The 12,150-nt window shown below is 45.5% G+C and overlaps 1 protein-coding gene across 1 annotated transcript; it reads left to right on the top strand.

Moving 5' to 3' along the window:
* Positions 1 to 8,597: 8,597 nt before the first annotated feature.
* LOC120349042 (F-box only protein 11-like) lies at positions 8,598 to 12,093 on the top strand (the record flags this gene model as incomplete). Its single annotated transcript, XM_039418986.1, has 3 exons — positions 8,598 to 8,723; positions 10,002 to 10,251; positions 11,667 to 12,093. Coding segments are annotated over 3 exons (396 nt in total), but the record flags the coding sequence as incomplete, so codon positions are not given.
* Between the last annotated feature and the right edge of the window lie 57 nt (positions 12,094 to 12,150).

Genomic DNA, 12,150 nt, shown 5'->3' with positions numbered 1-12,150 from the left:
AATAAAAAAACGTATGCTTCTCATTTCTGTTATACTCAGTTCCTAGGAACCTAGGAACATGGTAATGAAAAAAATGTAATTCGAAATTTCAGTTCAATATTATCATCAACATTTCATTTTGTTTGCTTTTAAAATGTGATTTTGTGTTGAGGATAGTTTTCTTGATTTAAAATTTATAAACAGAACTCAGGAAGGGAAAGTTCAAATTTTAAGTGGAAAACATGAAGAACCGAATACTAACCTATAACTTGAGAGTGTGATAGGAAGACATGGGTAATACGGCAAGGCAGAACATCAAAAGGATCCCTCTGCCGATAAAAGGCATAAAATAGATGAATAAATAACCTAGAAGAATAATATTGTCATTTTATGCTAAGTTATGTTATCTTTTCTTCATGGTTTTCCTGTTCTTCTTTCATTGTCTGTTTCCACTATTTTCTTCAATCCTCCGTTTCCGAATAAACTCTGAACCCTCAAACACTTCGACTTCCTTTCTCATAATAGCGGAAACTGCTTCGCTTGCCTTCCTCCATCATATCGATCTCAAAATTATGCAGTTCTTGCAGTTGATATTCAACACCAACCTACTAACAAGTGCTGTTCTACAATGAGATGCACTTCAAACTGTCATCATTTCTCCTTATAACATCAATGCTTTCAATTCAAACAATGCTGCCAGTTCTAGGTGGATTTCACCAAAGTGAGATTCACTTCGAACTGTCATTATTGTTCGAATATAACAACATTACTTCTTATTCAAAAAATGGTGACAGTTTGAAATACATCTCAATATTCAGCTCTCTCGGACCAAGGTGCATTTCAGTTATGGAGATGATATAAGACTCGATAAGTCTGCAACTGAATGCTCCGTTTTGCAAACAACTATAGTGAGGTTCATGTTATAATGACAGTGTAGAAAGATAGGAGAACAACGTTGCCGATCCTCTGCATAGGATATCCCAGCAGCTGCTGAATGGAAAGATTGGAAAAAATCTGATGTTGCGCACTCACACAACTTTCCTTACCGTTATGGAAATTGATCACCTGACGCACATCTCATAAGTCTACTATTTAAAGATCAGCTGGTGGTAGATCAATAACGCTGGAACCACCGAGGTCTGCTATCTCTCCGTAGAGAATGATTTAATAGAATCAACAGTTGCCAACACTTTGCAATTTAATAATCACATTTTTCTCGAATTCAAGCTTCTTTCAATTTTAGGTGGCAATGTTACTGGTCATTAATTGCAGAGATTCTCATGCTCAATCTTTTCCATTTGAATTTTTTGTTTAAATGTATCTGAAGCCTGATAATTGGGAATCTAAAATCAAACTTTGCAAAGATGAGGCGGAGCTCCTGAAATTTTTACAGATATGGAATTGTGGCAGTTGATAATTGCTCATCACTGACTATTTTAGGTATGAATTTGATCAAATCGTTTGAGCCATTTCGAGGAAAATCGCGAAAAACCCTGTTTTTGACAACATTTTCGCCATTTAGCCGCCATCTTGAATCGCATTTGAACGAAATTGTTCGTGTCAGATCTTATATGGTAAGGACCTTGACTTCCAAGTTTCAAGTCATTCCGTTAATTGGAGATGAGAGAGATATCGTGTACACAGACGCACATACACTCATACACACACACACACACACACACCACACACACACAACACACAACACACACACACACACACACACACACACAACACACACACAACCACACACACACACACACACACACACCTATCACGACACCCTGAGTAGCTTCAGAGGTGGGTGATTGATACCCAGTGGCTCCTGGATGACTTAGCTCAGTCGTAATGTGGGGGGAAAGGAGGCAAGTCGAAGGTATTTCCTTCTTCTTCGTGCCTCAGCTGGCGTGAACAGCACCTCCTGGTGCTTCTGACGGTGTTGAAGGTCGCTCTCTTCTCTGATGACACACTTGATGTAATTTTGTACGGCCTTACGGCCTCGGTTCCGCTCCAGTGAAGTAGGAAAAGGAAGGACAGACAGGATAGGGACGGCAGACAACGGTCCGCTGTGCCCTGGGGAGAAGGAAGAATAGGGACGGCAGACAACGGTCCGCTGTGCCCTGGGGAGAAGGAAGAATAGGGACGGCAGACAACGGTCCGCTGTGCCCTGGGGAGAAGGAAGAATAGGGACGGCAGACAACGGTCCGCTGTGCCCTGGAGAGAAGGAAGAATAGGGACGGCAGACAACGGTCCGCTGTGCCCTGGGGAAATGGGAGGACAGGGACGGCAGACAACGGTCCGCTGTGCCCTAGGGAGATGGGAGGACAGGGACGGCAGACAACGGTCCGCTGTGCCCTGGGGGAATGGAAGGTCAGGGATGGCAGACAACGGTCCGCTGTGCCCTGGGGAAATGGGAGGACAGGGACGGCAGACAACGGTCCGCTGTGCCCTGGGGAAATGGGAGGATAGGGACGGCAGACACGGTCCGCTGTGCCCTAGGGAGATGGGAGGACAGGGACGGCAGACAACGGTCCGCTGTGCCCTGGGGGAATGGAAGGTCAGGGACGGCAGACAACGGTCCGCTGTGCCCTGGGGAAATGGGAGGACAGGGACGGCAGACAACGGTCCGCTGTGCCCTAGGGAGATGGGAGGTCAGGGACGGCAGACAACGGTCCGCTGTGCCCTGGGGAAATGGAAGAATAGGGACGGCAGACAACGGTCCGCTGTGCCCTAGGGAGATGGGAGGACAGGGACGGCAGACAACGGTCCGCTGTGCCCTGGGGGAATGGAAGAATAGGGACGGCAGACAACGGTCCGCTGTGCCCTGGGTAGATGGGAGGACAGGGACGGCAGACAACGGTCCGCTGTGACCTGGGGGAATGGAAGGTCAGGACGGCAGACAATGGTCCGCTGAGCCCTGGGGAAATGGGAGGACAGGGACGGCAGACAACGGTCCGCTGTGCCCTAGGGAGATTGGAAGTCAGGGACGGCAGACAACGGTCCGCTGTGCCCTAGGGAGATGGAAGGTTAGGGACGTACGGCAGCCAACGGGCCGCTGTACCAGGGCAGGAGGTCGGGGACGTACGGCAGCCAACGGGCCGCTATACAAGGAGCAGGAAGGTTGTGAGCGGAATGCTGTGGTCTGGGGCTCGTCCGGCCTTTAAATACTCCCCCAAAGTGGAGGGGATGGAGTTGTGCCGCCGCCAGAGGCGGTGGAAATCGTCTTGATGCGCGGAAGATGGTGCGCCATCGGTACCTTCCTTATCTCCGCGGTTGGCTAGCATCGCTGATAGCCGAGCGTCTTTCAATAATATTATTTATTATTTTCTCGTCACAATTTTACTTTGTGACACCCCACTCCTACTTGGAGGGGGGGGGGTGTTCGGAGCCCTCTATGGCACCACCTTAAAAGGCGTGAGCCATCTAGGCATCACCTTAAGAGGTTAAGAGGTGTACACCTTCTCAGGCATCACCTTAAGAGGTGTATGCCGCTCAGGCATCACCTTTAGAGGTGTATGCCACTCACTATGATCATCATCTACACCCGGTCCACCAGGTACATATTTACATCGTCCATCTGGAAATTGGACTTTTATGCGTGGCTTGCCAGCCCGTTTACGCTTACCAGGTGTTGAGACTCGGTGACACAACACTGGATCCTTATTCCTTGAGAGTCCTGGTCTGGGATCCTGGGACTGTGAGACTACTTCCTTGATGGTCAAAGACTGTGTTGGCTCTTCTACAACCATATCAATGGGGGGTAGTACTAACTTTTCCACATCACTCTCGGAGCTACCACTTGTATTGGTGGCTGGGGCATGAATCGTGGCCTGCCGTTCATACTCAGTCATCTCATCCCTGTGATCCATCACAATGTTGCCCCAGGATTCTTGCCTTGGAATATATGACATCTCTGCCTTTCTATCAATCAAGGCATTAGGTTCGACTCTGTTCAAACCAAACTGCATGAATATCCTTTTGTCGCGATCCTTGTTGTCCTGAGATTCGGATTGTACAGCTGATATTGTTGGGACTGCTGTTGTCTTAGTCCCCAATAAGAGAGATCGCGACATTATTAGCGGACTTGTAGGATTCAGTTGGGGAGGATCCCACTCTACCTCTCTCGTGAATGTGTGAATATACACCCTGTTTTCACGCATAAATTCCATGCCTAATAGCAACTCTTGTCCAAGTCCATCCAGTATAGACGCCACTAGTGGAACTGTGATTTGTCCTATAGTGACATTAGTTGTCAGCTTCCCATTTAATGGGGTAGATCGTCCATCAGCTAATATGGCGTGGTGATGAGTTGGTACCTTCCTTATCATCCCTATTTTTTGGAGAACTTCATAAACCTCATTACTCATATAATAGCTTCAGCGCCACTATCTAGCAATGCCCGACACTTTTTACCACCGATTGTCACAGTAATGAATAGTCTGTTGTCCCTTGATGACTCTTCAATCACAGGAATCCTGTGTGCCGTTCGCATCACTGCTGTCTTGTTCAGAGTTTTATTCTCCTTCTGCACATCACAGACACATTTCAGTGCTCTCTTTCCGCTCCTTTTACATGGTGGGATATCGGGACAGTGTGATCTCCAGTGCCCCGGTCTCTTGTATTGCCCACACATGGGTTCAGACTCACTAAGAGATGGTCTGTTACTAGTAGGGGTTATAACTGTCTCAACCTTGAGCCTTGTAATCTTTTTCGTGTCCTCAATCATGTGAACTCTCGAATTCTGTCTATTCTGTTCTCCTCTGCTTTTATTTGTTCATACTCCCTCGCGAATTTTTCCAATTCGTTGATAATATGAACATCTGATTGCCGAATATACAATTTGTACCGTGGGAGGAGATTCTTATACACTCTCTGTAATTTATTCTCCTCTGTAAAACCTCCTCGACGCCTCATGAGTGTCAGTACATCTTCGAGAAATTCGTCAAACGATTCACCTTCCTTTTGCTTCCTTGCCTGAATTAGATTCTCGAGGTCCTCCTCATAGGTAAGTGGGTAGTAGCGTGATCTGAAATCTGTCACAAAATTGTCCCATGATTTCCACTGGTCACGACGATTACGCATCCATAGAGTAGCTTTACCAACTAGTAATTCAGGAAGGGCAACTAGTAGTTGGTTGCCAGTAAGCCCATAGGCTTGTTGTAGCTCGTCTAGCCTTTCTAGAAAGCTGGGAGCATCTGATTGGCCATCAAAAGACAGTCTCCAGCTTCTTACTTTGTCACATACCGCCCCTGGGTCCATGAGGGGGTTTGTGTGAATGTTGGTTCCAACTTCAGCATGAGTACCTGTTGCTGAGTGTCCAGATTCCTCACTGCTTCCGCTCACTATTCCGGGTCTTGGGCTGGGATAACGTACAGCCATCTTCTTATGTTGTTCTACTAACAACCTTCTCAACTCGGCAAGTGTTCCAGATGACACTATGCCCCAATCTTGTAGAAGATTAAAAGCTTCATCCTTTTTCAATCTATAGATCCAGGAAACTCTGGGGTCGGCTATCACCTCGGGGTTTATGTCCTCGACCGACTGATCCTCTGTCAGCTCCTGGTGTTGAACATCTGAATCAGACTCTCCCTGTTCACTCATGATTCTTACTTCGTTGCCTCGTGCCCCAAGTGCGGGCGCCAATCTATCACGTACACCCTGAGTAGCTTCAGAGGTGGGTGATTGATACCCAGGTGTTGCTCCTGGATGACTTCGCTCAGTCGTAATGTGGGCGGGGAAAGGAGGCAAGTCGAAGTTCCTCTTCCTTCTTCTTCGTGCCTCAGCTGGCGTGAACAGCACCTCCTGGTGCTTCTGACGGCGTGAAGGTCGCTCTCTTCTCTGATGACACCACTTTGATGTAATTTTGTATCGGCCTTACGGCCTCGGTTCCGCTCCAGTGAAGTAGGAAAAGGAAGGACAGACAGGATAGGGACGGCAGACAACGGTCCGCTGTGCCCTGGGGAAATGGAAGAATAGGGACGGCAGACAACGGTCCGCTGTGCCCTGGGGAGAAGGAAGAATAGGGACGGCAGACAACGGTCCGCTGTGCCCTGGAGAGAAGGAAGAATAGGGACGGCAGACAACGGTCCGCTGTGCCCTGGGGAAATGGGAGGACAGGGACGGCAGACACGGTCCGCTGTGCCCTAGGGAGATGGGAGGACAGGGACGGCAGACAACGGTCCGCTGTGCCCTGGGGAATGGAAGGTCAGGGACGGCAGACAACGGTCCGCTGTGCCCTGGGGAAATGGGAGGACAGGGACGGCAGACAACGTCCGCTGTGCCCTGGGGAAATGGGAGGATAGGGACGGCAGACAACGGTCCGCTGTGCCCTAGGGAGATGGGAGGACAGGGACGCAGACAACGGTCCGCTGTGCCCTGGGGAATGGAAGGTCAGGGACGGCAGACAACGGTCCGCTGTGCCCTGGGGAATGGGAGGACAGGGACGGCAGACAACGGTCCGCTGTGCCCTAGGGAGATGGGAGGTCAGGGACGGCAGACAACGGTCCGCTGTGCCCTGGGGAAATGGGAGGATAGGGACGGCAGAAACGGTCCGCTGTGCCCTAGGGAGATGGGAGGACAGGGACGGCAGACAACGGTCGCTGTGCCCTGGGGAATGGGAGGATAGGGACGGCAGACAACGGTCCGCTGTGCCCTGGGTAGATGGGAGGACAGGGACGGCAGACAACGGTCCGCTGTGACCTGGGGGAATGGAAGGTCAGGGACGGCAGACAACGGTCCGCTGTGCCCTAGGGAGATGGGAGGACAGGGACGGCAGACAACGGTCCGCTGTGCCCTGGGGAATGGAAGAATAGGGACGGCAGACAACGGTCCGCTGTGCCCTGGGTAGATGGGAGGACAGGGACGGCAGACAACGGTCCGCTGTGACCTGGGGGAATGGAAGGTCAGGGACGGCAGACAATGGTCCGCTGAGCCCTGGGGAAATGGGAGGACAGGGACGGCAGACAACGGTCCGCTGTGCCCTAGGGAGATTGGAAGTCAGGGACGCAGACAACGGTCCGCTGTGCCCTAGGGAGATGGAAGGTTAGGGACGTACGGCAGCCAACGGGCCGCTGTACCAGGGCAGGAGGTCGGGGACGTACGGCAGCCAACGGGCCGCTATACAAGGAGCAGGAAGGTTGTGAGCGGAATGCTGTGGTCTGGGGCTCGTCCGGCCTTTAAATACTCCCCCAAAGTGGAGGGGATGGAGTTGTGCCGCCGCCAGAGGCGGTGGAAATCGTCTTGATGCGCGGAGATGTGCGCCATCGGTACCTTCCTTATCTCCGCGGTTGGCTAGCATCGCTGATAGCCGAGCGTCTTTCAATAATATTATTTATTATTTTCTCGTCACAATTTTACTTTGTGACAAGTGTTCGATTTTGATGACACTACAGTCTAAATTTTGAATAATAGTTATTAAAAACTATTACCCACGTTTAGAGCGCTTTCGATTTTCAAATCCATTTTAACACACATTAATAACTATTATTCAAAAATTGGACTGTAGTGTCGTCAAAAATACGAGTAGATCAAATTGAATTATCAACTAGCATGTTGGTCATGGATAGTGAAATAGATGAGTACTATAGTGAGGTCTATAGAGTAATATAGAATCTTGGCCCACAGATATTCGTAAATTGGGAAACACAACTTTAAAAATATAACATTGAAATATTGAAATATTATTGCAGGATTGAGACCACATAGGAGGCATAAAGTCCCTTGATAATTTTGAAAACAGAGACGTTATAGTGAGGTCCACGTTATAATGGCAGGGGAGGAAAGTAGGAGAACAACGTTGCCAATTATCTGCCTTGCCACTGCCTTCTGAAGAGGATAGCTTGGTCAATTTTACCACAACTTTGGTCAATATCTATTGTTAGTTCCTAAAGGTAGGTAGTGGAGAAAAATAGAAGAACAACATTGCCAATAATTATACATAAATATCAGATGTACTGGTATCAGCTATCCTCTTCAAAGATCAGAGAATAGGCAACGTTGTTCTTCTATTTTCCAGTGGAGAAAGATAGGGAGAACAGTAGGCCGATTCTGTACCTTCTATAGAGGATAGCTGATACCGTTAAGCCTATATCTGATCTGATATCAACTGTTTATTCTTGTTAAAAATGATTAATTATATTTCATTTGGGATTCCATCCCTTCCAGTTAGGCCGCAACTCCACCTCAGCATCTTCATTTCATTGACCTCCAGTCTGTGTTCATGGGCTTTCTTAACTGCCCAGGCCTCCGCTCGTATGTCAACGCGGGCGCACGACACGACTGTTTTATAGATTTTGCCCTTAAGTTTTTCATTCCTTCTATCACAAAGTATTGCAGTCATTTTCCTCCATTCATCAATTAATTTACTAGATGTGCTATTTCATGGCCTGTTCTCCGTCTGCATCAAAGGTTGAGCCCAGCTATAAGAGTATAGAAACTCTAACTTGTACTAAACATGATTATTTCAAGTATGCATTGTGATGATCTATGAATTAATTCTTTATACATTATTCATTATCTCATTTCCATTTCATATGATGCGTCTGATAATTGGTGAACTGTGATTCATTCATTTATCTGTGAATTCTTATTTTTTCATCTAATTTATCTATGTTCTTTTACAGGCTCTGAAAATTGATGAAATGGAACAAATTATTTGGACAAGACTAGAAAAATTCTACTCGGTCGGTTTTGAAATCATACCTCAAGAAACTTGCGAGATCTTCGTCTGCACTGCACTAGCATTTCAGGTAACTATCCGAATAGCCTACTATTTTGTATTCATTTCAGTGACAAATTTTCATTTGTACCGTAAATGAATAATGAATAGCCTATCACAACTGAAATAGAGAGCAAACCTTTGTTTAGGAGGAAATTAAAAGACTCGAATAGTGCTTTACAGTGCTACAGAACTTTTCGAATCAAGACAAGTTGAACTCATGATTGCTGTGTTCAGAAATAAAAGTATTATTCAACATCATATCTATGCTACTTTATTGTATATAACAATTGTAAATATATGATTGTTATGGTGACTTACTCAGTTATGTACATGCAGAAATTAAGCATATTTTTAATAACACAGTGTTATGATGTGGCAATTTAATATCTGGGTAGAATGGATCCCTGCAAGCCATTTTTAAAAATATACAGCAATTTACTCTTCACTGTTTATTAATGCTGCAGGCTCTTACTTTTCAAAGATATCTTGAATATATTAGATCTAATAAGCGATCTACATGAGCACTTTACTAGAGAGTGTATTCAAGTTGATACGGTCAGGCTTTTTATTCGGTTGAAGAGATGTTAACTGGTGAAATTCCATTATAATATTGTTGAATGCCAGACATTATAGTAATCATGGGTTAAAAACATGACATGATAAATTGACGGTAGGTACCACATATACTGACTGTGTAGAAAACATATACTCCCTATGTAAATAATTACCTTGACTTGTTAGCCTATAATGTGTATATTTTGTGTTACTAGTTTCTGTGTTTGTATCAACTATTCATATGACTACTCGTACAGTCCGGGTCCTGTAGCTTTTTGCTTATCGGTGGAGGGCCACTAGACTTCAATACTACCCTTTCAAAAACATCCAACATTTTGAAAATGTATCTTTTCATAAGCAACAGATGCTCTTTTTCATCTTTTCAAAAGCAACTTGTTGCATCCGAAAAGAAATACAAGGAGCATTTCGGAGTTACGTCCTTTTAGCACAACACAGCCTATCAGCTGACATTCGTTCAACAAGCTCTTTCCATTGTTGGTGATACGTTGCAGCTCTCTCATTCATGAAGAATCTCTGTGTGTAGGGAGCTTCCTCCATCTAGGGATCTAGGGTCTCTAAAGCCATGATTTTTGCAACGCCGTAATTATTTCCTTGCCTATATGCCGTTTCAAAGCTATGGGATGCGTACTGTACAACATATATGAATATACTAAAACCCTAAATTCCGTCCTGCATATATAGTATATAGATAAACGTGACGGTGGTTAATGTGGTAATTTGTTGTTTGCAGGGTTTGTTGGAGGCGAACGACATCCACAACAATGGGATAGCGGGGTTCGGGCGCCAACCGACAGTGACAGTGGTGCACTGCGAGATCCACCACGGACAGACGGGTGGCTTGTACGGGCTCGGCCAGTTCATCGACAACCGCATCCATTCCCACAGCAAACCCCACCGCAACGAGATCTACAACGGCCATCAGGGTGGCGTCTTCATCTTGGGCGAAGGCCGCGGCTTGATCGAGCATAACAATATCTATGGTGAGTGAATTGCAAACATCACTATGTTATGCCTAGTCCTCAGTCGCTGGCCCGCGTTGGTCTTGCCATCTACACTGCAATGTGGCCAGTGCCCAATCAAGGCCAGCGTCAAACAATACATGCACAATGGAAACTCGGCTAGAATCGTGACGTCAAAATCCGCCATCTTGAAAGAAAGCCAATCTAGCCAGTGCCGCCCAGAGTGGCAATGATTTAGCCAGTTCTTCTGTCCTATTACATCAGCTGTTCAACTTTGTCGCCTTGACAAAATGTAGCTTGTATCAGAATTTATAAGAGTTTTTCCAATCACTTAATAAATCAAAATTATTCATTATATCACAAATATTTTATTCGATAATTCATTAGATACTCATTTACACAGAAAAATCAGCACAACAAACGACTAAACAGGCATTGGTTGACTAGTGTGGATGGGTGGTTTGGCCTTCATTGGCCTACGGGGGGGGGCTGGCCTCCGCTCGAGAAAATTGGAGCGATGGCCAATGAAGGCCAGCGCTGGCAAACTACCATCGACACACTGGCGGTGGTCATCATTGGGCCAACATGTGGCTGCGGCATAAGGACCCTTATTACTGCCTTGGCGGCTCCACCGGTTTATTACCGCGTGTCAGCGCGTTCTACTGACTGCTACAAGTCACCACCAGGTTTCTAGTGGTCGGTGATATCTGTATTCGCCTCACTTGTTTGTGCTGTCTACGTTGGCAGCAGTTGATGTCGAATCGATGACATGAATATTTTGTAGTGGGATAGCACTAGGTGACTAGAGACTCGACTGCACTGGATATAGAGTGCTGTCTTTGAGTCTTTCAACCCGGCTCACCCTGAGGGTTGAAGGTTGGGGCCGACAACGATAAGATAGCCTTGGATGCAGTAGCTAGATTTTAGGAGTTGATAAGTGACGTCGTTCGGCCCCTCGAAATAAACTCCTAATAGCCTCTCTTATTTGGAAAGTCCAGAAAGATGGTTATGTATTATAATTTAAACCATTTATTCATTAATGCTCATGTTTTCCTAGTTTTATCCCAACCTAGCAAATAATAACAGTTTAGTTTGTTGAAACCTCAACTTGATAAATAGCTACTTCTAATGATAAATCTATAATATAATAAAGGAAGGAATCGGCTATACATGTTGGGGATAGGAAATACACAAACGACGCATCATCACGTCTCAACTACCCAACTGATTAACTTGAAATGTTGCTTATAGATTTTTATTTACTGAGGATGGTTATAGGCCTTTTTAAATCGTTCAAGATCTCAGTAGGTAGATTTTGTAAAGTTTTCAGTTGCCAGGGTTCACGGGTTACACTGCTAATGGACAATTATTTGCTCTTAAATATGAGTGCTCTACAGTAAGATTGTAAACTTTAATTAAATGTGTCGTTTTTGCAGTGACTCAATGTGGATTGTGAAGACACAGAAGGGGACGCATTTGGATCTTGAATCATGAATGTTGAATCTTGATGCTCACAGAAAAGGAAGTCAACCAGACAGGTGGGACACACAACTTAAGTTACTTATTCTCAGTTATAATTAAGTATACTTACTTCTTACTAAGTTAATAGCTACTTACGTACAACTTAATAGTTGCTACAGTACCCTTTTCTGGCTATCAAGTTTGTTAGTGGCTCAATTCAGGGCAGTATTTTATCACCAACTTTATGTAATATATCTATTTTGATGATCTGGTAGTATCCGAATCGAAATACTTCTACTACTAATTGAAAAATTGCACTATAGTGTTCGATTTTGATGACACTACAGTCTAAATTTTGAATAATAGTTATTAAAAACTATTACCCACGTTTAGAGCGCTTTCGATTTTCAAATCCATTTTTAAACAACATTATAACTATTATTCAAAAATTGGACTGTA

The sequence above is a fragment of the Nilaparvata lugens genome, unplaced genomic scaffold (assembly GCF_014356525.2).
Source record: "Nilaparvata lugens isolate BPH unplaced genomic scaffold, ASM1435652v1 scaffold8017, whole genome shotgun sequence".
NCBI classification, from domain to species: domain Eukaryota; kingdom Metazoa; phylum Arthropoda; class Insecta; order Hemiptera; family Delphacidae; genus Nilaparvata; species Nilaparvata lugens.
The sequence above is the reverse complement of the archived record's forward strand: the minus strand, read 5'-3'. Positions and strand labels throughout refer to the sequence as shown.